Source organism: Caloenas nicobarica, chromosome 2 (assembly GCF_036013445.1).
Source record: "Caloenas nicobarica isolate bCalNic1 chromosome 2, bCalNic1.hap1, whole genome shotgun sequence".
NCBI lineage: Eukaryota > Metazoa > Chordata > Aves > Columbiformes > Columbidae > Caloenas > Caloenas nicobarica.
This window is the reverse complement of record NC_088246.1, coordinates 155,544,894-155,571,985: the sequence shown is the minus strand read 5'-3', so window position 1 is coordinate 155,571,985 and position 27,092 is coordinate 155,544,894. Positions and strand designations below refer to the sequence as shown.

The window sequence follows — 27,092 nt, the reverse complement described above, 5'->3', positions numbered from 1 at the left end:
TTCTAATGCCTGGACCTTTTCCTAACGTCAAGAGGTGCTATTTGCTTAATAAATGTACAAACATGTCGTTAAATCTGTTAGAACACAGCTTCTGCTGTATTTCACTGAATGAACAGTGGGGAAAGTGGCAACGTTTCTTCTGTAATGTAAAAGCACATGGTTCGCTGCTGGATGAAGGGGACTTGGTGCTTTTCCTAATGCAACATTGCCAGCAGGGATGCTGATCTCAAAAGTAAACCTCCTTGACTGCTCCTTTAGGAACGAGCGGACTTGTAATAGAGTTGGCAGGGATCTCCAAGAAAATATGTTAAAATTGAAAGCCAGCGTACAAAGAGATATGTTTTGTAGCGCAGCAAGAAGTCTCTAAACCAGCTAATTACTGAAGTTTTGTGAGAAAAATAGTGTTTATAGCTTATGGTAAGTTGTGTCAGTGTTTATGAAACCCTTTTGGTTAGTGTTTTCTACTCATTTTCTCTAATGTTTGCTAAGTTTTAGCATATGTCGTTGTAAATCCAGATAGAGTCACAGTGTGAATGGGGAACTTTGTCTAAGTGCGTCGCAGTATTTCTCTGGCATCCAGTTTCTGGGAGCTACTGAGAGGTCTGGGTTTGCTGAGCGCACGGGGCTGGCCACACTCTAAAGGGAAAGCAAATTAGTTTCATGTGAATATATTAACTTGTTTTTTTAAAAGGGTGTAAAGCCTCGGGGTGACTGAAGGGTGAAGAGTGACAAAAGTGAGACCTGCGGTTTCTTTCTCCAAATGTTTTAATTATTGTGTTGAAGTCTTCTCCAAATCCAATAAGTAGGGTGGTAAAAATTAAAGAACTGATCTTCATTTCAAATCTATGCTTAAAAAAAAAAAATCCTAACTATTTTTAAAGATAAGGCTTGTCATTGAAACATGAAAAATAACAGAGCTTGGGGCCCCGTAGGTTAATGATATCTCTTTCTCAAGCATTTTGTTCACAATCTCAATTATAATTCCATGTGCTTTATCTTTCACATACGTAGCTAAATCCTTTTCATCTTTAATGAACTGGTTTGTCTTAATTCAGAAACTATAGAGTCCTTGTGGAAGAAGCGAGAATTTCATTATCAGCTCTAGGACTACAGAGGTACATCCCGGGGATATAGAGCGAGTGAGCAGAAAGCTCAGCTGCTGTGGGTACATCAAGGGTGGATGTGGTGGAGGGTTTTTTTCCAATTTAAAAGCATCTTCACATCTGTGTTGAGTAAGGCCACTGGCTTTTTTTCTCAGGTGATGGTGGATTTTTTGCAGCTGCTGTGCCCTTTCAGGGATCTCTATCCACTTTTCAGCTTCGGTAACTCTGCTGGCCAGAGTTTGAAGTTTTTTCTCAACCCTGTTTCTGATGAAATGTGTCTGTATGGTTTATTTTTGTCAGCTTCGTTATTCTACTTACCATGCTGTCCCTGTTCTCCCTTATACCAAGACTGACAATAACACCTTTCTGTAGAGCTTTTCAACATCTCATCAAATGAAACTTTTAACAATAACCACAACCTTTTTTCAACTTTTAACTAGAAAAACGGAAAAGTAGAATACTTTTTGTAGTTCTGTATGGAAGTTGTTGGAGCTGTTTCATAAACTGACAGTTTTCCTTTGAACATAACAATGAATTTTTTTTCCCTCTTTGAAATTTTTCTAGACAAAATACCCCAGTTTTGCAGCAAGCACTTGCTCTTCTGCTTACAGGCTCTTGAAGCTAGCTGGAGGACACTGGTCTTTTTAATTATTGCTTTATCCCCTCTCACCTTGACCTAACTGTGCCCTGGCAGGGAATGTTTGCCTACCTCTCACTGATTTACAGCAGATGTTAATGGTAATAAATTATATCCCACTTCCCCCAGATCCATTTGTTTTTTTTCCTAGAGCTGCTTGGATGTTTTCAAATGAAAAGTCTCTCAATCTTAAAAGCCATTTTTTCCAAAATGCATATTTTGGGTGTTTACGAACATTTTCTCTTTTTCCCATTTAAACTGAAAAGCAAAGTCTGTGTTTTATTCTTTTATTTTTGCTTTCCTTTTGCTACTGGAAATAGTGGCACTAAGGGGAAAATACAAGAAAAAGAAAGGTGAAAAAGAACCAGGACAACAGAAGAACTTCTATGGAAAAAAGTGAATAACTGGCACTGGCAAAACACATGGAACAAGAAAAAAAAAAAGTCCAACCCGACATGTTTTAATTTTTCCCTGTTTTTCCACCAGTTCCCTCCTGACATTATCAAGCAATCATTTGGTACTCGTTTCATGCAGCACATGCTAGGCAAGGGGAATGAGTTGGACTCGATGATCCCTGTGGGTCCCTTCCAACTGAGGACATTCTATGATTCTATAATGACTTGATGCCTCTAAAGCCTTTGTCCTCTCAGGTTTTTGCATGGATGCTGCCGCCAGCGCTCCAGCCATACTCATAGGGACCGACCTCCATCACCAGCCTCACGCATCCCAAAAAGCAGCAGGAAAATTACTGGGGATGTGAAGATCCAACTTGAAAGATGTTTCCTGACTCAGAACTGGGCTGGAGACCAGAGGAGATTTCCTGAGGCAGGGATGCCCCAAAAGCCCTGTTTTCCACCCCAGCTCTGTTGCCAGGCTCCCCACAGTGTCGCTTGGCCAACACAACGTGATTTCCAAGCCTGGCCACTTCACAGAATGACAGAATCACAGAATGTTAGGGATTGGAAGGGATCTCGAAAGATCATCTAGTCCAATCCCCCTGCCAGGGCAGGAACACCTCAGTGAGGTTACACAGGAAGGCGTCCAGGCGGGTTTTGAATGTCTCCAGAGAAGGAGACTCCACAACCCGCCTGGGCAGCCTGTTCCAGTGTTCCGTCACCCTCACTGAGAAGTTTCTTCTCAAATTTAAGTGGAACCTCTTGTGTTCCAGCTTGAACCCATTACCCCTTGTCTTACTGTTGGTTGTCACTGAGAAGAGCCTGGCTCCATCCTTGTGACACCCACCCTTTATATATTTATAAACATTGATGAGGTCACCCCTCAGTCTCCTCTTCTCCAAGCTAAAGAGCCCCAGCTCCCTCAGCCTTTCCTCATAAGGGAGATGCTCCACTCCCTTCATATCTTTGTGGCCCTGCGCTGGACTCTCTCCAGCAGTTCCCTGTCCTTCTTGAACTGAGGGGCCCAGAACTGGACACAATATTCCAGATGAGGTCTCACCAGGGCAGAGTAGAGGGGAAGGAGAACCTCTCTCGACCTACTAACCACCCCGCTTCTAATACACCCCAGGATGCCATTGGCCTTCTTGGCCACAAGGGCCCAGTGCTGGCTCATGGTCATCCTGCTGTCCACCGGGACCCCCAGGTCCCTTTCCCCTACACTGCTCTCTAATAGGTCATTCCCCAACCTGTACTGGAACCTGGGGTTGTTCCTGCCCAGATGCAAGACTCTACATTTTCCCTTGTTATATTTCATTAAATTTTTCCCCGCCCAACTCTCTAGCCTGTCCAGATCTCGCTGGATGGCAGCACAGCCCTCTGGCGTGTCAGCCACTCCTCCCAGCTTGGTGTCATCAGCAAAGGGACTGCTGTAACCAATGCTGGTTTGCCAGAGCTTCTATCTTCAAAATAACGAGCAGAAATGCACCGTAAGTTGTAGAAGGTGCTGAAGGAAGCCTTTTCCTATGGTCATCCTATTGTGTTCCTAGCGTGTAGCTTAATATAATGATATAGGTTAATATTGCATGTAGGACTTACATTAAGGCTATTTCAGATGAGTTAATTGCCAATGCCTTAAGTAAGGGCAACAGTCAGTGGATATTACCTCTGTGTCTAATTACTTCCACTAGCAAATGGCAAAAGTGAAATTCAAGGTACTAATTTTCATCATTTTTTCATCACTATGAAGTCTTAGGAGAAGCAGAAAATCTGAATCAGCTTTTTCTTTCCAAGATGCTTTAGGCAGGACTGTTGCAAAAAGTCAATTTGAAGTGAGAGGAAGCATTTTTGGAAGCGGGTCCTCGCCTTAGGAGTCAGTAACCTCTGAAAAGCAGGGAAGCCTGCAATTGTCCTCCTACAGAAAACACAGTGAAGTCCCCATCCTGCAAACACACAGGGGCTTAATTGTGTGTGTGCTCGTAGTCCTATGGATTTAAACTGGAAAACTGTCATGTAAGCTTCACTTTATTAATTACATCTATGGGAGCAAGGGGTAAGCTTAACAAAATACTATTGCTTCTTGCTTTTGTAGCTAGATAAGTTTTACATTACTAGTTTCACCAAGGTAGATCATATAAAAGAAATCAATTAAGAAGCTTCAAAGAAAAAAAAAAAATGATGTTTTTAATGACGGGTAGTGAACGAGAAGACACAAAGAGCAAAGTTTATATTCTGGAAACACACAACCAAAGAAGCTTCATCTTAATTTTACTAGAGACTGCACAGTTTGATCCTCAGTTCCTTGACAAATGGCATAAAGGGAGTTTCCAGACTCCCCTGTTCCTTTAAGAAGTCTCTCCCTCTAATTTCTAAGGTGCCCCTCTCCCCACCCCACTGCACCAACCCTGGAATAAATCATCACTGGTACCCTGCAAGAATCCCACAGGCAGCCATATAAATCTTGTGTTACAGCAAAAGAGAGGAGAAAAAACAAGTTAAAGTAATTCAGGACTAACAGGTAGCCAGGGTTGGTTGCCTTGCTGTTGCAGGGCTCAGGTGCAATATCATCTCCTTCTCAGAGGAGGAAAATCATCCACTTTTTAATGAAAGTATCACTATGGGGAAATAAAGGGAGGAAAATTTGCTCGCCAGAGCAGCGAGGGCAGGTTGAACACAGGGCTGCTGCTCAGAAGCCAGAGCCCCCTGGGTAGTTTGTGTTTGAGGCGCTGGAGATCTGATTTCAGCCTCAGCCATGGGCAGGCGAAGGGTTAACTGGAGACGCAGCACGTTAGCTGTATCTGTGGAGATTATGGCATGTTTATCCAGTGTTCAGATTTCCTGTCTGAGTGTTTGGATTTCCTGAAATCCCTGCTATCAGCCCAAGTGCTGTCCACTGAGCAGACCTTTTTCTCTCTCTTCCCCCCCCTTCTTTTTTTTTTTTTTACTTTGCTCACATGGTAGGTTTTCCTTCCTGCTCTCTTTCCAGTTGTAGTGCCTGTGTCTCCTCACCGGTCAGGACATTTATGGATGCAGATCAACACTCTTAAACTCCAGAACTCTGGAAATCGCTTTACATTGGATTTCCTTTTTTACTATCATTATTTTATTTCACTTTTATCTTCTTGCATCAAGAAAACCTGAAGAAACATGCTCTTTTTCCAGCTGCCCATGGGAAAATATGTTTTAGTTTGAGATGGAATAATGGCCTTAGGTTTGAGGACCAAATCTGGAATGGGAATTCAGACCGCCCGCGTCCTGGTGAGTTACAGCGTGTTGGGGCCGAGCGTGGCTGGTGACGAGCAGCTCTGAGACAGGGACAAAGGCTGAGCACGTCCATTCAATGTGGCTGCTGAGCAAACTGCAAAAAGCAGATGGGTGAAGCTGAAGTCAGGACTTTTTCCAAAAAAAACAACTGAAGCTCATTTTTAATTCCTAAAAATACACACTGCTCTCCAGCCTAGATAACGCCTAGGTAAACTTCAATGCAGCAAAATGTGTAAGGCCAGATTCTGCAAGTCCTTTGAGTTTTACTCACATAAACAACCTCAGTGAATTTAAAAAGAACTCATGTAAGAAAAGACTTGCAGAATGGGGCCCCCATTGAGTAAAGTGCAACGTCTCAATCTCAGCAAAAAATTAATCTTAAAAGAACAATGAGAATTTTCTGAGTGTCTTTGCATGTTTCCTTGGCCTTTTATGTTTTATTGTTGGTGTAGATTTAAGTTTTAAGAAGAATCCATGTGCCAACTATTTCTCCTATTGTCTCTTAAATAAGTTTGCACTAGGAGTGAAAACGTATTTCATGCAGCAACGTTCCGGGAGGCCAGAAAGGGGCTTTCTGTTGTTGGAGGGAAAATGCTGAGTGCTGTGCTGCTCTGAATGAACTGGAAAGCTGCATCCAGACAGGAGGCTTAGCTAAGGTTTTAAGCTTCATTTTTGGATGTGAGATTCCATGACGGTACTAACAGCCTTAGGTGGTTTTAGTTAAACTACGGCCACAAGTGCAACAAGTTGACCAGTCTCAAAATCAGTGACTCAGCATTTGAAAAGAAAAAGTCTTCTTTTCGGACCTCTTTAAAGCAGATTTCACTGCTGGCACCCATGGAAGTGTTGTTGGAGTAAGACATGGAAGATAAAGTATCATCACTGTTGCAACTTTTGTTCTTCCCATAGCTGGAGGCTGCGGTTGCGCTGAACATTCCTGAGCTGCTCCTTGGAGCTGCTCCAGGGATTCGATTCCCTAATTTTAGGGGGGAAAAAAGCCTGATTCAGAAATTGCTTAGATGTTAGGAAACATCTATAGGGAAAAAAGCTTTCTGTAGTAATTTTACTTTAGCCCTGATTTTCATTAGGCTATTGAAAATGTCCTGAATCCCAGTATATAATACTGCACGTCAATCAAGAGACTTTAACATTTAAATTCCTGGGGTTTAGCAGGAAAGAATACTTTCTTTTTTGATACCAATAAAGGGAAAGAGCCATTTTCCTAATTTTTTTCCAGTGCTTCCAGATCTGAAGTTTTAAACTAATTGCCTGGTAGGCTGGCTTTTCGCACAACCCTTTGAATGGGATCCTGCTGCTCTTCTTCAAGGTTTTCTTTGGTATCAGTGGAAGGTTTGTGTGAGACCAGCCAGACCAAACTCATGTCTTTTCTGCCTGCAAGCCTTCAAGAATTCTGTTTTAATTATTAACATGAGGCAAAGCCGAAACTGATGGCATTTTATGATGGAAATATCAGTTCTTGCTGTGTACGTACATTTGTATTCTCATTGCAGGGGACTGACCCCCAAAAAATGAAAGGGAAGACACAAAACCCCTCACCTGAGTTAGACCAGACTGTGGTGTCCTGCCTTGTGGTTAACATGCAATTCAGTGCTCTGTGGTCATGGATGAGATTAAACCGGCTATATCAGAAATGTGCTGCTCTCAAAGTTGGCAGAAGAGTCAAAATGTCACTGATGATGAGGGAACCACAGAAAACACAGAGTGCAGATGAGGGCTCAGGGGATATTTGAAGGCTTGTCTAGGTCTATCCAAATCTCCTTGCTTTGGAAATTTTGGTGGTTGTCCAATGAGCAGGATGCTTGGGACCGTGTCAGTTGGGTTTTTCCCCCCCTTTTTTGCAGGACTGTCAGAACTTTCTGGTTTCAGGCAGGTTGGAAATGCTGTGGGAATAGTTCTTCTGGTGGTATTGTGGTATTTCCTCTTCTGCTCACACCCAGACCAGGAAGTGCAGAAGCACAACCTTCAGCTCATTGTGTACGTGTTTCTTTTTATAAACCTGAATTCTCTTCCCTCCCTTTTTTTTTTTTTTTTTGTCCTGAAAGACCTCACATAGGTTTAAGGTTTTGTTTGATTTTGACTGTGGGAAATTTTTATACTACTACTTAGAACTATACCAAATACTATATAGTTCCTTAATGAATTATTGTCACATTAGTTTTGCATTATCTAAGTGCAATATTTTCAACTCAGCTACCTGCAACCAATAATGTTAGTGTGCCAATATCCCCCAGAAGCTGTTTCTGCTGGCACTTACTCCTGTACCTTCAGCAGTGCAAGGACTAACTGGCCGCTAAGACCTGCCTACTCAGTTGCCCATGGAGAAATGTTGCAAAAGGCCAGGTTTTTGGTAACCAACCATACCATTAAACTCTCTAAGTGTAGACACTTCAGGCTTTAATGTTCTTTCCCTCCCTACTTTTCCCTTTCTGCATCAGTGAGGAGGTTCGACTCGTGCGCCCTCACTCCATGTGTCCGACTCGTTCACCATCAGGGCTGCCAGTCCTGCCTTTCTTGCTGTCGTTGGCAAGTATGGATAAACAGTTTTGACAGGCATAGAGTCCTGCAGAGCTAACTTCATCTGCAGTGATGTTTCTCTGCTCAGATGACAAATGGACCAAAGGAACTAAACCACTTTCACTGAAACTGTTCCCCACATCCAAAGCTTTTAACCCCTCCTTCGCACAGTTTTCCGCAAAAAGCAAAGGGTGCAATTTTGTTTCATACCTGAGCAAAGCGGATCACATTTGGATTGCAGCTGTTGCCTCAAGACTTTTCCAGCCACATTGTAGAGTCTTTAATCTGCCATTTTATAAATGAAAATAAGATGGATCTTGAAGTCGGCCCATGGCAAAATAATGATCTCTATTTCCACTTGGGTCCATTCTCATGAGTGCTACTTGAACAGCTATGCCAATTGTGTTTGGAAACTGTCCCATGTAGGATTGGGTTTGTAAGACAATTTGCTCCTCGGCGGCTTCATAGTCCTCAAAAATAATACAAAGAAATTCAAGCAAAGGGAAGCTAATTTACTTCACTAAAATCTCTGTAACTTAAGAAGATTTAAGTAGAGGCAATGGAATTACTGGGAGGTTTTGAGCTCTGTGCTTGTTTTGGGGTATTTGTTTTTTCATTGCTGTTGGCTCTAAGTCTCTGCTGGGGCTTTGGGGATCTGCAGGGCTTCAGAGAGAGGGCACGAGGTGGGGGAGGGAATGGCAGAGTGGTTCGTTATTTCTGACACTGATTAGCAACAGGGCTCGGCCTGGAACACACATCACTCTCCTCCCATGTGGTACCCACGAGCCAAGCTCCATCCATGCCCAACAGGCCGCGATGTGAAGCTGCTCGCTCGGTCCCCCCTGAACCCCAAAGCCAGGTCGGGCCCCACCAAGAGGCAGCGATGCTTTTCGTGTATCCTCCTCTATCTCAGCTGGAGTTAACGAAATCCATCTGCCTCTGAGTCAGCAGAAAAGTATTCGGCTTTTATAAGAGTTAAGGGACATGGGATAGGGCAATGTCAAAGCGCAGAAGTCCTCCCCAGCTTGGCGTTTGCATGGTGCGCACAGAGAGGAGGTCACGTTTTCACTTCCCATTCACCAGATGAGCTGATTTACACCAGCGGAGGACTTGGCCCGTGGTGTACATAGCCATGGCTGTTGAACAAGGCTCCTTTCATCAGTGGTAAACGTGAACAAATGTGCAAACGACACCAACCAGTGAGCACTGCGATGCGGCGGCTGCCAGCAGTTCGGAAAAGTCGAAAGAAAACTCTAATTTTTCTCATCAAAAGCAAAATGAGGAAGCCTTCCCCCTCCCCTCCCACCCCCACCGCTACCACCCTGACTTGAGCAAGTTGATCCGTAGGTATTTGTGTGGGGGTTTGTTCTCAGCGGTTAACCACATAACAATTTGAAGCATGTGGCTAACTCAAAAGAAACTGCCTTTAAACATTTGCAGACTGTAATTGCATTAGGGCGAGCAGAGCCCTGGCCGGGGGGTGCTGGCCGCCCCGGGGACTGCAGCGGATGCCCTGAACATCCCACAGCAAGGTCCTGCAAAAAGGGACAAAAACCTTGTTTTATCTCTAGGACATCAGCTTCTTGCCGATGCTCTGCAGCCAGATGTTCCCCACCTCCTGCTTTGTGTCTTTATTTTGTGTGTCAGGGCGAAACACCTGGCAGGAAACAAAACGGAGTGAAAAGGGTTGGTGACGAGAGGGAGGGTGTTTCGGCACACAGCTTTCATAAATAAAGCCCGGGGAAAAATAACAAACAAATCGGAGAAACTTTGCTGCGAAGCCGAGCGCGCCTGAGGCTGTCGGGAGATCCCCAGGGGAAGCGGTGAAGGGCTCATGGCGTGGGGCTGGAGAACCAGGCTCAGGGGGAGACGGCAAGGAGCAACCCCGCTCAGGGTGGTAAAATGCCCCAACTGAGCTGTTTCATCCCTCAAACCTGAATTCGTTAGGCAGGGAGGAAAGGCTGGAGGGAGGATGCATGTGAACAAGACATGAGAGGTTGTGCTTCTGGAAGTAAAGATCTCAATGACCACATGGTACCACAGCGCTTGTTATCACAGAGATGTGGGGCTATACTGACAGGCAGGTTTAAAGAATCATGGGCTTAAAGAAACCAACAAAACTGAAGATTGCAACATTTCCCCACGGGAGGACATGCCCATGAGACATTCTGCAAGTGGTTTGTGTATCTCAGAGGCTGGGGGCTTTTAATTTCCATCCATTTCCAGTGCACCCTCAGTCCGTGCTTAGAATCATAGAATCATAAAACCATCTCAGTTGGAAGAGACCCTCAGGATCATCGAGTCCAACCATAACCTAACCTAACTCTAGCACTAAACCATGTCCCTAAGAACCTCGTCTAAACACCCTTTAAACATCTCCAGGGATGGTGACTCCACCACTGCCCTGGGCAGCCTGTTCCAACACCTGACAACCCTTTCCAGGAATAAATTTTTCCTGATATCTAATCTAAACCTCCCCTGGCATAACTTGAGGCCATTTCCTCTCATCCTATTGCTTGTTACTTGGGAGAAGAGACCAACCCCCTCCACGCTCCAACCTCCTTTCAGGCAGTTGCAGACAGCGATCAGGTCTCCCCTCAGCCTCCTTTTCTCCAGGCTGAACAGCCCCAGGTCCCTCAGCCGCTCCTCATCACACTTGTGGTCGAGACCCCTCACCAGCTTCGTCACCCTTCTCTGCACTCTCTCCAGCACCTCAATGTCTTTCCTGTAGTGAGGGGCCCAAAACTGAACACAAGATTCAAGGTGGAGTCTCACCAGTGCCAAGTACAGTGGCACAATCACTTCTCTGTTCCTGCTGGCCACACTATTCCTGATACAAGCCAGGATGCTGTTGGCCTTTTTGGCCACCTGGGCACACTGCTGGCTCGTGTTCAGCCGCTGTCAATCAACACCCCCAGGTCCTTTTCCCCCAGGCACTTTCCAGCCACTCTTCCCCGAGCCTGTAGCGCTGCCTGGGGTTGTTGTGACCCAAGTGCAGGACCTGGCACTTGGCCTTGTTGAGCCTCATACAATTGCTTCAGCCTGATGATCCAGCCGATAAGGATCCCTCTGTATGGCCATCCTACCCTCCAGCAGATCAACACTTCCACTCAATTTGGTGTCATCTGCAGACTTACTGATGGTGCACTCAATCCCCTCATCTAGATCATTGATAAAGAGATTAAACAGAACTGGCCACAATACTGTGCCCTGGGGACACCACTCATGACGGGCCACCAACTGAATTTGGCTCCGTTCACCACAACTCTTTGGGCCTGGCCATCCCGCCAGTTTTTATCCATCGCAGAGAACACACATCCAGGCCATGAGCTGCCAGCTTCTCCAGGAGAATGGTGTGGGATACAGTGTCAAAGGCCTTACTGAAGACTAAGCACACAACATCCACAGCCTTTCCCTCATCTACTAGAAGGGTCAGCTTGTCGTAGAAGGAGATCAGGTTGGTCAAACAGGACCTGCCTTTCATAAACTCATGTTGATTGCGCCTGATCACTTGGTTTTCTTGTATGTGCCATGTGAGGTCACTCAGGATGATCTGCTCCATGACCTTCCCTGGCACCGAGGTTAGACTGACAGGTCTGTAGTTCCCTGGATCCTCCTTCTGGCCCTTCTTGTAGATGGGCATCATGTTATCCAACTTCCAGTCAACTGGGACCTCCCTAGTTAGCCAAGATTGCTGATAGACAAGGGAAAGTGGCTTAGTGATCACCTCCGCCAGCTCCCTCAAAAGTCTCTCATTCATTGCACAAATAAAATAGTGCAACTAAAATTCAGCAGGTAAAAATACTGTATCTATACAATTACCAGAATGGCCTCAGATCTAGGAAAGCAAATGCCTTTTGGAGTGTGGCCTTAAGGTTGAAAGTTCAACCTGCTTTGGAGAAATGGTAAATAAGTCCCCTGTCACAGTTACAGCAGCTGGAACTGTGGCCTTGTGACATGGGGATGGGGACCGCAGCTAGAAACCGAGCTGTGCCCCCAGGGTCCTGCGAGGTTCTGCAGCCACCTGCATTTCTCCAGATCTGTACTCTAGTCTGTGGAGAAAAGAAATCAGCTTTTAGTCAGTGGCTGAGCAACAGCCCTGGTATTGCCACCTTCTAGAACTGAATTATGACGCGACCACAGGCCAGTCACTGCACGGCACTCCCCAGATCGGCAGCAGGAGAAGCGTGGCTGGCCCTCTCTTTCTTCTTGTGCATCTCCGGAGTAGCCAGAAGGGAACATGTAAGTGGGAAACTCAGGACACATGGTTGATGTGCTCCTCAAAACTACTGGGGCAAGAAGGAGATGGGTCCTGCCAGGGCTGCCACAGCTGCATGCCCTTTTTATAGCAGTTAGCCAAATTCACAGAAAGCAATTTTCTTCTGATCAGAATTTCCAGCCAGAGAGGCAGCAGGACGTTTCAGGCACTAGAACAAGCCTTATGGTATCTAGATTCAGTATAACACCAAGCCGTTAGCATTATACTGTGGTTCAACATAAGAACATAAAACCATCTGAGCCAGCACTTCAGAATCCTGTCTCCAGTAGTGGCTGACAGGTGTTGGATGTAACAGTTGAACATGGAGGACATGTAGCTGTATTTTCCCAGATTGTGGTCCCAGATTTCCAGGATCTCACCTGGAGGATTTTCTGAGTCAGAGCTCCTATTTAGGATGAACTTGTCCTGCAGATATTTGCAATGTGGATTTGTAGGCTTTTTTCTACTTGAACCAATAGACCTTTTAAGTATCCAGTTTAAAAAGTTTATATGGGTACAACAAATTGGTAGACAAAAACGAGTAGACAAATTCATGGAAGAAATTTTGTCCTGAATTTACACCTATTAAATCATTGCTGACAGTGAGGGTCCAATCCTCCTGCCTGATATATAGTAGTGCTACAACTTAATTTTGTGGGAATATTTCAGATTTGTTTGTGGGTAAATGAGATCTATGCCAGCACCATGGAACTCTAACATTTATTTTATCTAATTTAGTGTGGAACTATATTGCTCCTTTCCTTCTGCATTCAAATCCAAGCAGTTCAGTAGTCACTTAAAATAATACACTTACTGATTTAATCGTTGACCTAATGGTATATTTGTCATATAAGACAAATATACCGTTGTACAAGACTGCATTCTCTGCTGATGTAGGGTATTGGCTCCATCCATCTGATCAGAGGCAGGCTGTAGTTGCATGTCCTTTAATAATTATTTCAGCAGGTGTCCTTTTATTCCTGTTCAAATTAGTAGCCGAGTACTTAGCAAAGCTTGTCAGGATCGGAAATTCCTACAATTCAGTAGTTATCTATATTCATGAACAAGGAGGTAGACTAATTTCTGAAGATATTTTATTAAAACTAATGGATGCCATAATTTTACATGAAATGTAGATCTTTTAAATTATTATCAACCAGCAGGGTATATTTCTGATCTTATACTTGTCCTAAATTAATGTCACAATCTGACTCCAGATTTAATCAATGGTAAGATAGGTCCTAGCCAGAACTGCAGATCTCACAGCTCATTTAAACTTTATCATTCTTATTTTCTGTGTTTATGAAGTTGTGGTTAAGAATGAGCTATCATGTTCATGTGTTGACCAGGATGGGGTTAAAAATCTGGTTTTGACCCAAGATGATCTACAGCTCGTATTTGTTCTCACTACCTACACAGACAAATGGGATTTGGCTCAGTTGAAACAAATTTCCTTACCATTGCGAATATTAGGCTTAAAGGGTGTCAGTAGCAGCAGGAACAAGGATAAAAAGGTGATTGTAAGTCATGTTTTGCTCCTGTATGCCAGAGCCATATGACAGCCTACCTGATATCTGGTCTGAATTAGAGAAAACACTTGACTGCTGAGATTTATGTTTTTCTTCCCAGAGTTCCTAGGAAGCTCAGAACAGTAATTACACAGTCCCCCCTGTAGGGTGGTATATACATGTATGCACATGGTATATCATAAACTCTTACGCTTTGTCCCTTCCATTGCCCTCGAACGGAGAACAGCCTTGCTGCAAGGTTCCTCTTCAGCCAGAAACCTCCTTCCCCCAAGGACCATTTCTAGCACTAATTCTGTCCATGTTGAGACTGTCATTTCCCAAACAGCCAGAAGGCCCTAAGCAGCTCCTTCTCAAGGCTGGGATCTGCAAGAAGTCCATGTCCTGTGAGTCATATCAGCAGTTTCCTAAGCCAAGCCCTCCAATCACTACAACTTGAGCAAGAGAGTTAGATGCATAACTAAACTCCTACAATAGATTTGCATCATTAGACATCAGGCAAAAAGGGAACATGACCCCAAACAGTGAGACCAGGTTTAGTCTGACCCTAAGGAAAATAAGGAGTCTTAGACAACACTTTTTCGTGATGATGGATGCTGAAGGACACCTTATCATTTCAGGGAATCTCATTCATGTCATGATTTACATCCTGGGAGAAAAAAAGAACTTACATCATAGAATCATAGAACCATAGAATAGTTTAGGTTGGAAGGGACCTTCAAAGGTCATCTATTCCAACCCCCTGCAATAAGTGGGGACACTTCAACTAGAACAGGTTGCTCAGAGTCATGGAAATTTAGATCATTTAAATGGAGTTTAAATAATGTGTTACTCAGAATTCTGCAATATTTGTAGCCTGGTCTCTGTAAATGAGGCTGAGGCAATTGCACTGTGTGTGCACATGTCCCCCCATGACTTTGAATCCTCCTCAACCAAGATAAATGGAGGAACAGAGGTCTCAAGTGCTCCTACATATTTTGTAAAAACAGTCAGATGGGTAGAAGAAGAAAAACACTGTTTGTAATCTCTGACTACTTCCTCCCCAAGGGAAAAGCCACAACTACTGTGATACTAAAAGGGAATTTCCATGGGAGTGCAGCGCTGTGCTCACCACAACCTGGGGGAAAAGCTTCCACAGGGTTCCAGCACGCCGAAGTCCTCCTGGTGTTCATGAAAACCTGCGTAAGCCAGCGCGGCTTTAGGAGCAATAACAGTTAGGGGAAAGACACCTGTTGTTATTTATCCCAGTACTTAAATTCTCTCTCCTTGGAAGAAATACCTTCTTGCAATATCACAGGCCATTAAACTACCATGTTAATGCGAAAAGCGTTTCCTGGGAATAATAATCTCCTGACATCAGTATTGCTCACATACGAGTGCTGGCTGCTGGTACAGTGGCAATGTTTCGCTTAGGCAAGCAATTCCAGGAGAGGACCCTGTTTGCCAACTTTGGCCATTGTAGATAAAAGCTTAAATCAGTAATCTTCAAAAGCTGACTGCCTAAAATTCAGAGCCTTAATTCATGCTAAAGTCACGGATAAATTATTTCGATGTCCTTTTAAAAGTGAGGTCAGTTATTTCAGTCCACTTAATTAGGGTTTCGGTAGACAAGAGTTCAGCAATTCCTCTTGAGTTTCGTGGTGCAGGACAATGAATCACAGTTCTGAGCTATGGAACATTTGTTTTTATAATTCAAGGCCCTTACTAAACAGAAATCATCAGCTGGGCCAGACTGTTGAAGACAAGTCAATTTGCATCTTGGGGAAAGACTCTGGGCTCCCTCCAGAATGTGAATTTAAGATGAGAAAGAAACTGAGATCCTCAGGAAGGGACACTTGGTGCTTTCACTCCTTGGCACCTCCAGCCATCTGCAACACGTTAGTTTACCAGCTTTAGCAGGAGATGAGTGGTGGCCACGAACATCAGAATGGAGCAGTCTCATCCAGCTCCTGCTCCAAAAGCAAAGTGCGGGGGGCTTTGTACTGGTTCCCACAGACACAACACAAACGAGGAAGAATGACCGCAGTGACCAGGCAGCATCTGCGTGAACGCTGGCAACACCCTCTGGTTTCCACAGTACTTATCACGAGAAAATATGTTTCTGCTTTGTCCTTTCCTGTGCATGACAAAAACAAACAAGATATTTGTTTCCCAAAAAAGGAAATAGGTTCATTCTGGTATGCGTTGGGCAGATCAGGTTCTTCTGAGTACTAAAGGATGCATATGTGGGATTTCAACATTTTTAAGTCCTCCCAGGATATTTGTGCAATATTAATTGTGTCAGTTACTGTACTGTTTTTGCAGCAAACAGTAGACCTGATGTAAGGAAACCTGGCCTCATTTGTGCTGTTAATGTAGTCTTTCTTAGAAGCTATTTGCAAGATCATAATTTCCCTTACAGACACTATTTTTAATTGGGGAAGAGTTCTCTCAGAGGAATAATAGTCTTACTTCTGTTCACATCTGTGCAGTATTTTCCTGATCAGGAGATCAAGAGAAAGAGGATCTGAGCAACTGCTTCTCTAAGTAATAATGAACAGAGAGCTGTGCAGTAAATCATAATGTGCAATAAAATTAAAAAAAAAAAAATTGGCTTGAGATTAATGACTGGAATGGGACTTACTGAATTAAATTGGATCAGATGTTCCCTGGAAAATATCTAAGTTAGATTCACAGTGCTCTATGTTTTTGGTTTTGTTTTTCAAAAAGGAACATTTAGCTTGATTGTTTTGCAACTCCTAACAATTTCTAGGCTTTGCAGAGTGGCCTTAGGGGCCTGCAGGAGAGGACGGGTGCTGGCTGGAGATCCTGGTCCTGCTCAGGCGGAGGACGGGACTGAACATGGAGCCTCCTCAACACACAATGTCACCAACAGCTCAAGTGCCACAGGGGCCATCACATTTTTACAAGATATGAAGGGCTGACTTTAGTTCCCACCTCCAGGGGCAGATTAATTATTACGGGTCTGTTACAGACACCCCTGAATTCTTGTGTTCCTCGTTTGGTGCTTTAGGTGCCGCCTTCTTACTGTGCCTTCTTCTGTGAACCCACTTTTAAGTGTCCAGCCTTCCAGATGTTCACTGAAGAGACATATGGGCAGCTGACTCAGGCTTTTGAATTTTCCCAGGGACTGAGGCACCTAAAACCTGCGCTTGGCTTGGTGATTCAGTGCCAGATTTGCTTGTGACTCCAACTTCAAACAACAAAAACTTTGTGCTTCTAGAACTGTTCACCGCAGAAACCAACTTAACACTGTAAAGCAGTGATGGGGGCTGACATTTCCCATTGGTGTTGGTGGGGTTTTTTTAATCAGAGATGTCTGTCGTTTTGTCAGGATCCAGACTCAGTTCATGAGTGCATCAGAGGAAGGAAATCAAAGCTGCATAAATTACCACTGATGGTGCTAGAGATATCAAAACTCTGTCTCCCTTTAATTAATATTATTTGCTGAACTGAAAGTGAAACAGAACCCTAACGTGACAAATAAAAAGGCCCATCTCGGTATGTGCAATGCTGAAGGTAACGCACACACCTGCCTTGTCGCCTGCTCTCAGGCACCTGGCAGCTCTGCAGCAGAGGGTTTAGCGACTTTGCCTCATTAACTCAGTTTCCTTAGGCTTTTGTAAAAACGGACTTAACAACAGTTGCCTAGAGCCAGAAGAAGAGCAAGGCTACGTTATTAAAGCCCAGAATGCAACACCGTTTTAAAATTCATCAAAATGCTCAAAAGTGTTCTCCAGAGATTGAGGGCTTAGTCATCCCAGGTTTCTCCAGCTCATTTAGATAATTGCCCCTTGAAATAGTTGTCTTTCTGTTTCTTTTTTTCCTTCTCTCTTTTTAGCACTGGCAGTTGGGAAGTATTCACTGAGCAGGCAGCCCAGCTCCACAGCTGCAGAAGGGCAGAAGAAACCTCAAGATTCTCACCATGCGCATCTCTACTTTCTATAACATGAGCCAACAACATCTGAGTGCATCCAAAACAGTCATCTCACTGTCACTTGCTGAGTTATTAGGAACTCATTAGCCAGTTTAACTAATTAATACATTGGTAAAATTCTTTTCTTTGTGGAATGCTTTACTAAATAATAGGAGATGTTTACAGAGTGTAATGTGTGAGTTATTAATTATTTTTAACTGCCATAAGGGCTTGGAGATGCTCAGTTTCAATGCTCTCCCACCTTCTTCAAAACTGTGTGATTTGATTGTTTCTGTCTTGGTATAAATTCATGCCATCACCAAGAAAGGCAGACCAAGTACCACCATGTGAACTTGATCAGGAAACCGATACCAATGAAACTGAAAAATGAAGGTTATTTTTCAGCTGCAGCATTTTTCTGTTGGTAAAAATAGAAATTTACATTACGGTATATCATTTAATTGTATTTTATTTGTGTAACTTATTCTATCCAAGAAAATCTAAAGTTCGTTACAACTTCCCATTAGATTGCCAGTGAAAAGTATGGCAGCATCAACGGCAGTGCGCTAATACATTTTTTTTTTCTGGGGATTTCTATTAAAGTTTCGTTTTTTAAAATTTGTTTTCTTCCTCTTGGCATCTCTTTTTGAATGTAGAATTACAGGTACAGTCTTGTACCTGTCCACAGTATGGTTCAGGCAGAAATAAGAAGGCCCTGCCGCAATGTACTTAGGACATGCAGCATCTTTGGAGTAGGTGTCTACCTCTGGGCTCGGCACTCTTCTCTTTCTTTTTTTTAGTCAGTAAAACTAAAGAGGCAGTTTAGGCTGTGATTCACCTGACCTTTGTAGACAACTACTTTAGTATCTCTATTTCAAACATCTACGTTTGTAGAATAAGGTAAGATGCAACCTAGTTTCAGTTGTCTGTACTGACTATATCATCAGGATCCATAGGAGGTTCCATCTGAATATGAGGAGAAACCTCTTTACTTTGAGGTGCCAGAGCCCTGGAACAGGCTGCCCAGGGAGGTTGTGGAGTCTCCTTCTCTGGAGACATTCAAACCCACCTGGACACATTCCTGCGTGATCTGCTCAGGTGGGTTGGACTGGATGATCTCCAGAGGTCCCTTCCAACCCCAACCATTCTGTGATTCTGTGATCAATAATGATAAAGGGAGGCTGGGGTGAACAGCCCAGGCAAAGACACTTTGTCACATACATCCCACTTTTACAGTCTAAGAGTTGAGTCAGAGCTCACTAAAGTGGATGTAAAGATTTCCATTTACATAGACTGAGTTTGGATGAGGGTTTAAAGGCTCTGTTCTGTCACTTACTTTGAGTTAATCTCATTTTTCTACATAGATAGTACATACGATTTCAAAGAGCATGTTTACGGATCTGGGCACGACTCACTAAAGGGGTAGATGCGGACACGAGGAACAAAATAAGATCCTCCATTTAGGAACATCTTTGTATTCATGCTTTGAGGCCTGGTATTTTGGGATATTCTGTAAAGATGCTTTGATAGTTCTGCACTCCGCTGAAGGACAGAATGGCTACCAGTACTACGTCAGCCAAAATACGTGACATTTTCACAGGGCTCCTAAGTACAGTGGTACTGCTTAGAGCACACTGAAGGGGAAGGCACGAAAATCACAGCATTTTGAAGGGCAGAATGGTACCAAGACATGAGGGGCTGGCAGAAGGCACCGTGGAGTCATCCTGGTGATCAGAGCCAGGCTCTGTACTTGAGACAGCTGACTGAAGATGAGCACATTGAGCAGAAGCCACAAACCAGAGCCCGATGTGCTCATCTTCAGTCTGGGATTGCAAGCACAGAGCCAGGCTTTGATCACAAGGAGATATAGTCATCCTAGAAATATATATGAGAAATATTCATTAACTTCCATGAGGTGCTCAGACACAAGGACAATGCAAAGCCTTATTAGTGCCTGACTTATCAATAACGGCCAGAAGCAGATGTGCTGCTCGCTTTGCTTGAGAGCTGCTGACACAGAGGAGAAAAGCTGCTGTAGGAAAGACATGGAATGTTCATATGCACCAGACTTCTCGTGCAGGAACAAGTTGATCTGCAACACAGCTATGCCAGGTTTAGTTTCTAATTTTCATAATGACTCCTTCCTAAAAATACATCTAGCATACATCTGATATTGAATTTAAACCACTAACAGTGGCTATTGAGAATGAGTTAGAGCAGTGACAAGAGGACTTAATGTCACGTTCAGATTATATTATTAATCTATTATCCATATACTGTGTACAGGATATTTTGCTATAGACTATGTACCGAGTAAATAATTAAGCAGTGACTAACCTTACAGAAGGGGTGGGAAACACCCTCATGTGTTATTAGCTCCTCACAGTCTCTGGAAGTGGACTGTAAATAACTCAAATCCTTGGACTGCGGATGGCAGCCTTGTCATCAAATATAAAAAAATACCCTTGACAGGAACAGTGAAAGCTCTCCAGAGGTCTGAAGCCGGGCAGCAGACACTCTGATTAGCTGCTGCCTCCACAAAATGAAAATTCTTCCCTGAGCCCAAGAAACAGTCGATGGATATAGTCGTAAGTGATAAAAAGGTCACTCCTAAGTGGATACATGGAGATTTAAGTCACAATATCATCCTGAAGCCCTTAGACAAATAACAAAAGACAGGCTTCGAAGGCTAGAGAGTCCTTCAGTCTAAATACTTACACAAATCTCTTTGTCACATATCTGAGTCTTAAAGAAAATTCACCTTTGAATAAGACTGCACAAAATTACCAAACAAGTACATGTAAGCCCTCCATAGCAATGTCTTGTAACATCGTACATCAACACTGATGATTTATTATATTACAAAACTCTTCAGTCTTAGAACTATCATATTTTGCAGCATGAATCCTAAACCAGATTTAAGCTGTCCAGTGCAACTCTCCTATAGCACTTGCACAGCCCAAATATCTTATCAGGATTGTTCCATAATCATATAACGATCATGTCATTAAATGAACGTGGAGAACTAATTTCCATTTTAACAGTAATGCCATCGCCTAAAACTAGATTCTTTTAAAATCAGCTGATAATTCTAATAATACCATCCAAGAAACTATCTGAATTTTTAAGTTGACTTTCCATACATATTCAAACACCTGGGTATTTCAAGATGAAGGCAAGAAAGCTCATACTTTGCCAATATATTTAAAAGTTCAATGGAATGTTCTGAGCATTAATAACCCTCTCAGCCTGACATCAGTCCACTGTAAAACACTGGAATGGCTAATTCCAGGCACTATTCATAAAGAATCAGAGAAAAGTAGTGCAATTCATGCCAATCAGGATGGAATTAAGGAAGATATATTTGATTTCAAGAGAGATATCTTGATATTTTTAGAGGTTTAACGTTTTCTTGAAAAAAAAAAATCAATACTATTGGTAGAACTTTGGTAGAAATTCTGGCACCAAACAACATTTTGATTAAGAAATTAGAGCTACCTAAAGTCATCACTGTGATTATTTAATAGATTAAAAACTGAGCAACTGACATTTCTCGGAAACCATTATAAATAGGGACTCATCATAAGAGGCTGTCGGTCAGCTCTTCAGGGTCACTCCTGGGCTCTGCGCTGGGACTGACATTGTAATCAGCAACTTTCAGGATTTAGCCTATAAGCATGCTAATATTTTGGTGGTGTATTTTTATGGAAGCAATGAAAACATAGAGGTAGCTAATATATGAGGTCAGGATGGAGCTTCTATTGCTTAGGACATACTAAAATCAACCTGAGGTGACCTGTCCACAGACAAATATCCTCGGATTTGCTTGACTGAAGTTTGTTAGTCCACATCCTAGCAGTGTTATCCAAATCATGGATTAGGGCAGAGCCAAAGAACATGGTTGTTACATCCTGTTCAGATGATACCAACATGGACACAAACAGAACAAACCTACAGCAGTTTTTGGCATGAAATGAAAGACTTTTTTTTAATCTCACAGTTGTTCAAGAACATGTCAGTTACCCCATGAAAACAGCTTCAATAGCCTTTGCAAAATGTGATTTTGAAGACAATCTTTGAATTTGTAGGACATGCTTTTCAACAGAATATAGATAGAACAATGACTTGATTCCCTATAGTTCAAATAGCACCTTAATTTTTTCAGTTGCAGGAAATAAGAGTTTTTCTGCCTACTTGGGATATAAAAGTTTCTGCTCAGTCATTAGCTGTAAATTGCAGAATGAAGCAGTACCCTACAGCATTTCCAGATGAAGCAGTCTGTTTATACATAAAGCACGAGAGCTATAATTACTGCATGATCACATTTGTATATCAAGGTCAGAATTCTGTGATTCACGCTATTGTTTGGACATAAAGGGAGTTGATTTTCAGCATGGTGGTGTACAACTACTATTATCGCTACATCAGCGACTGTAGAAACAATATTAACTTTTGCTTGTTTGAGTTTTTCTAGCTAGGTTAAATCCAGTTCAAGCATACATGGAAATTGGTTGGTTAATATTTTTCCTAAAATATTAATTAGACATGCAAAATATATATTATTGATGTTCAGACTGTGAATTCTACTGTGGAAGAAAAAAAATCCTCCAAAACAAAAAGCAAACCAAAATAGGTCATTAAATGACTTATGCATGAAATCACATAGAGTTTAAGCAACATCAAATGCAGGTAATTGAAGAGTGTAAAAATCTTTCCTGATCTTTTCCTCTTCTCTGTAAAGTCCCTGCATAAGATTTTCTTCCAACTATTAGCTAATATATTGGCAATTTTTATATTATGTTCCTGAGAATCCATTGGCTTTCCACAGTATTTAACCAGTTCTAAAAGCTTAAAATATGAGGATTCAACTCATTATACTTATTAGTTAAGAGCTAGATTCGAGCTAGAGTCAAGCATTCAGATGGTACCAATTAATTCAATATGATTGTATGTGTTTATAATCAGGCACAAGTACACATGCTTTCCTCACCTGAGGATTAATAGAATTTGCCATTAATGTCACCCTGTTCTCAGCTTGACTTCCTTCTTACTTAAGCCTCAACTAGTCTTTCTCTTTTCAGGTGTAGGTGTCCCTAGGTAAAAAGCAACCATATTTCTCCAAGTTTTCATTGTTCTCTATCTATTCTGGGTTTTTATATTCCCTAGTCCGTCCCTGCTCCCACTCACATACTGTCATATATAACGACTACATAAATCTGATGGTGTTACCTTCACATTGCCAAGGATGGTTGGGAAGCACCCTTTTTCCTTTTTTTTCGGGTGAGACTCAAGATGCCAGCTTGACATAGCCCAAATTGTAATGCTGGCCTTGGATAGGGAGTTTCATATAAGCTGTATTTAGCCTCAAAAGACTCTTCACCGTGACAAAATACTTGCATGGGCATAAGGCCTGAGGAATTTGCCATCTGAATGATGCTCTAATAACTTGTCCAAGGTCACCAAGTCAGGGTGTTGAACCCACATGAGCATCTTATTCACTGGGCCACCTTTCTTCTCTCTAGGAGAGCCACATATATTTCCTTTTCAGTGTTGCTTCTTGTCAATCAATCCTGATAATTTCAATGAACTTGATTTCTTTATAAATATTTTTCTGGATTTCTTTTACATTTAATTTTATTTGCTGGTTGCTGTAGCACTGAGAGGCTCAGAAATGAGTAGGAGACCTAGAAAGGGAACATCATCATCCTGAGCCACTCTGGTCTAAACACAAATGCTGGTAATGCTGCCTATAGCAAATGAGTAATTAAATAAATTCAGTTGCTTATTATTGCAGATGTAGGGAGATTCTGTGACTTTTTTGACTTATGAAAAATAAACTACCATCAATTAAAACATAATCTAATGTAAATCATAAGTTATTTATGAACTTTGGTCAGCATTCGATTTAGAAAGCAATGAGCCATTTTATATATTCTTCTTTTTGCTTTGACTTGAATAGCAGAAACCTATAATCATGAAGTTTTGCCTACGGAGATGGATAATATCATTAAAAGGAACAGATGTGTTGAAAAGTTAAACGACAAGCAGACATGCCATCATGGGTTGAGCCAGATCCAGGGCTGCCAGTGGCTGTGATTTTGTTGTAAGACCATGGTGCTCAGTTCTCTGCTGGTGGAGACCTTTCCCAGCCCATGAAAACCAGAGCAGTGCCCAGGTCTTCTTCTAACACCTTTTTTCTGCATGTAATGTAATATTCAAGCATGGTATTCTTGGTTTATGGGAGATACTTCTCCTCTTACACCCTTGCCTTCATATCAAAGTACACATGTCTTCCTTATGGACGGGGCCTGTAACCATTTCTTCTCCCGTTCTGCCAAGTTGGTGTCATACCTAGAGGAATCTCAGATCTTTCCCAGCCAGCATGTAAAAATCTGAAATCTGCTGGTTAAAAAGATGTCTGTCTCTCCTTATGGCAGAAGAGCTCTTGACAACATCACTTGAAAATATCCTAAAGGCTCAGAAACTGAAGGGAAAAGAGATACAGTACCATCACATCAAAAACTTTTATGTCGCAATTTTTAATTGAATCCCATGTGTCCTGGAGACAGGGATTATTCTGTGTTATTTATAATGTTGAGGTTTGGCAAACCTCCAGACCCACATGACATGTTTGGAAACATAAAACAAGCAGCACAAAACCCATAACCAAACAACACCGGTCTCTGGGGAAATAGGTCAACAGAAGTAACAAGACTTCTCTTAGAGAGAAGATTAAGAAAAATAAAAAAAAGACTCATAGAGGAGGAGATGTGCTTTTCCTTACGGAATCAAGTGTTGTGCTCAACTGGAAATGGACAGACTGGCTAAGCAAAGGGTCTCATCTAGAGGTGGCCTCCTTCCCACTCCCTTTCTGCCTTGGGCCCTCTGATCCCAATCTCACCCTTATGGGTCCTTGTCCCATGTCCTGTTCTCCCAGCCTACCTGGTCCACATCTCTCTATCTCACGTGGCTTGTCCCAGTCTCCTTGCTTTACCACCTCACCTTTAAAGGCAACAGCTTCTGGGTAGCCTTCTCCTTCCCAGAGCCATTATCTGGCCCCAAGCCCCAGTCATTCTTTTTCTACCTTGTCCCTTTGGACCCACCATGGAGATCAGCCCAGAAGGCTTCAAAGTGAAAGGTATGTCCCAGCCCCACCCACCTCTTCCAGAGGCTCTGCAGCATCTCCATCACCAGTCTTAAACTGGAAACAGCATGCAATATGATGGTAGATCTTCCCCATGTTCTGGTAGGACCTTCTCCCCACACCCTCCTCCCCTCTCCGACACGCAGGATTCCTCCCTGTCAGGCCACTTCTTGCTCCTAGTCTCTTTATCGTTCAAATCGTATCTCCGTCTTCCAAAAAAGATCAGTCTGGTGCATACACTTGACGTGGCAATTTTCAGCCTGACTGGTTAGACTGAAGTTATGTTGGAAAACAGGGTCTTCTGAAGTGTCAGACGACTTGGACAGGTGATGTTACCAGCTCTGCACTCAGTGCAGCTGAGTGAGTAGTTGCCACATTTAGTTAGATGAAGAGTTTACCCAGTCAGCTAAACGAAGCTCTCATGCAGCAATATTTAACAAGGTGTTATTATATTTTCAGGAGATTTCTAATGGATCTGTTTACCACAATGAAATTCACAATATCAAATGCAGTAATCAAATAACACATGATAAATTGCTGCCACTGAAGAATTAATAGACATTTTTTCAAACTGGCTGTGTGAATAAGTGACCTTGTCAGTCCCATAGCTTTGGTTAGTTTTACTTACTTGGTCTTTTCTCCTCATGTAGGTAGGTTTCTGGTCGTGACAGATGAGACATGAGATCTTCAGCTTCCAGGCTTTCAAGTTTTTCTTCAAGAGATTCACTATGGAATCGGTAAGAAAGACATAAATATAAATAACCGGTTTAAAGAGTAAAAAGCAGACCAGAATCTACGACAAATAAGCTTGAAAGAAATTTGTTTTATCAATTACAATACCTGCCAGTGGTTTTTTTTCTCTGCTTAATGCTATTTTGGGCATTGCTACAGTGGATGTTTTTCAGAAAAGGTCTAAACTATTGATTCTTCCAAGGATCAAAAATTCCAGTAAATCAGTAAATCCTTGCAAAACATTGACTGCCTGAGCAAGTGCTGGAACAAACACTAACATTTATTATGCATTTTGCTTTGCTTTCATAGATTTCAAAGCTGACTGAGGGGGGCAGGGTATAAAAAGGACACTTTTTGTAACTCCTTTCAACTCATCTAGATCTGGTAACTGATGTTGTTTTAACTTTGAAAACAACGGATCTCTGAGATCAGCCTGAAAAATCTATGGCAAGATTTGTGCGGGGGCTTGAAAGACGAGGGACTCTCTTCTTGTGATATAAAGTGCTGAATAGCACACAGTTGTCTAAATACGCTTTTGTTTATTCAGCCTCTGGATGGTGAGTGCTCGTGTTTTAAAGTTTTGACTGTGTTTCATTGAACCACTAACAGCTACATTTGGATTGTCTGACTCAAACCCCCTACAAGAACAACATTGCTGGTTAAGGCTGAGGTTTTCTTTGTACCTGGTGCATGGGCTGGAGATGTCCTGGCACAGGCCACCGCTTCCCACCTGGCCATCGCAGCACCGTGGGACTTTCATCTTTTCTTCTTCCCTGGGGGAAAGGGTTGACCGTATTGCACTCCAGCCCAGGCAAGAGGAGTGAATCATTGCTGATCTTCTGACAATTGAATAAATCTTCTTTTGGTGCATTTGCTTTGTCACATGGCTACACATATTTTTCCTTTTTAAGCCCACGATGCCTTAAATAAGCAAGAGACCAGAAGTCAAACAATCGTCTTTTGAAAAGTATGAAGCTATCAAGCTGGATACTTCTATTTGATTTTGAAACAAGACTTAAGTCTTTATGTCCTACTGCTCCTACATTTTCTTGGAGGAATAAAATTAAACACAACCACCAACAAGCAAATAAGTAGCGGTGAGATTACTGAAATTAATGAAACCTGATTTCCTACAGATTTAGGTCTTGACTGCAGCTCCTGAGGAGGTATAAACCATCAGTGAAACCTTTCCCATGATTGGGATACTTACAGAATCTTTCTCCTACATGAATTGTCTTGATAGAAATAAGATGAGGGTGAACCTTTTCTATCCATAGAGGCAATAAACATATTTTTCCTCTGCTCATTTGTATTTTCCCACAAAACTTATAGGAACTGAAGAATTTGGACACCTTTCCTGCCCTCCTTTCTAAATTTGTTGGTGTCGGCAATGCATTAAAAAAATCATTAGGGGCAGGACAGATTAGCAGATGATCATCCTCTACTGTAGTCAATGGAGAGCCACTTAACTTGGGAAGCAGTAAGCTCATTTTCAGTGGGTAAAAGTAGAAGCAAATGAGTAATCAGAGACAGAGGCTGCTGTGATGGACTTCGACACTGAAATTTCAAGCCTTTTTATTTCATT

General features: G+C 42.5%; 1 protein-coding gene across 2 annotated transcripts in view; it reads left to right on the top strand.

The window, feature by feature from the left end:
* Window positions 1-5,198: 5,198 nt before the first annotated feature.
* The window catches only part of ASAP1 (ArfGAP with SH3 domain, ankyrin repeat and PH domain 1), a 154,149-nt gene continuing 132,255 nt past the window's right edge, over window positions 5,199-27,092 (top strand). For both annotated transcript variants that reach the window (XM_065628086.1, XM_065628088.1), the window contains exons 1-2: window positions 5,199-5,390; window positions 25,426-25,512. In XM_065628086.1, coding sequence (XP_065484158.1) covers window positions 25,454-25,512 — 59 coding nt within the window. In that variant the 5' untranslated portion in view covers window positions 5,199-5,390; window positions 25,426-25,453. The remainder of the gene's footprint in view (window positions 5,391-25,425; window positions 25,513-27,092) is intronic.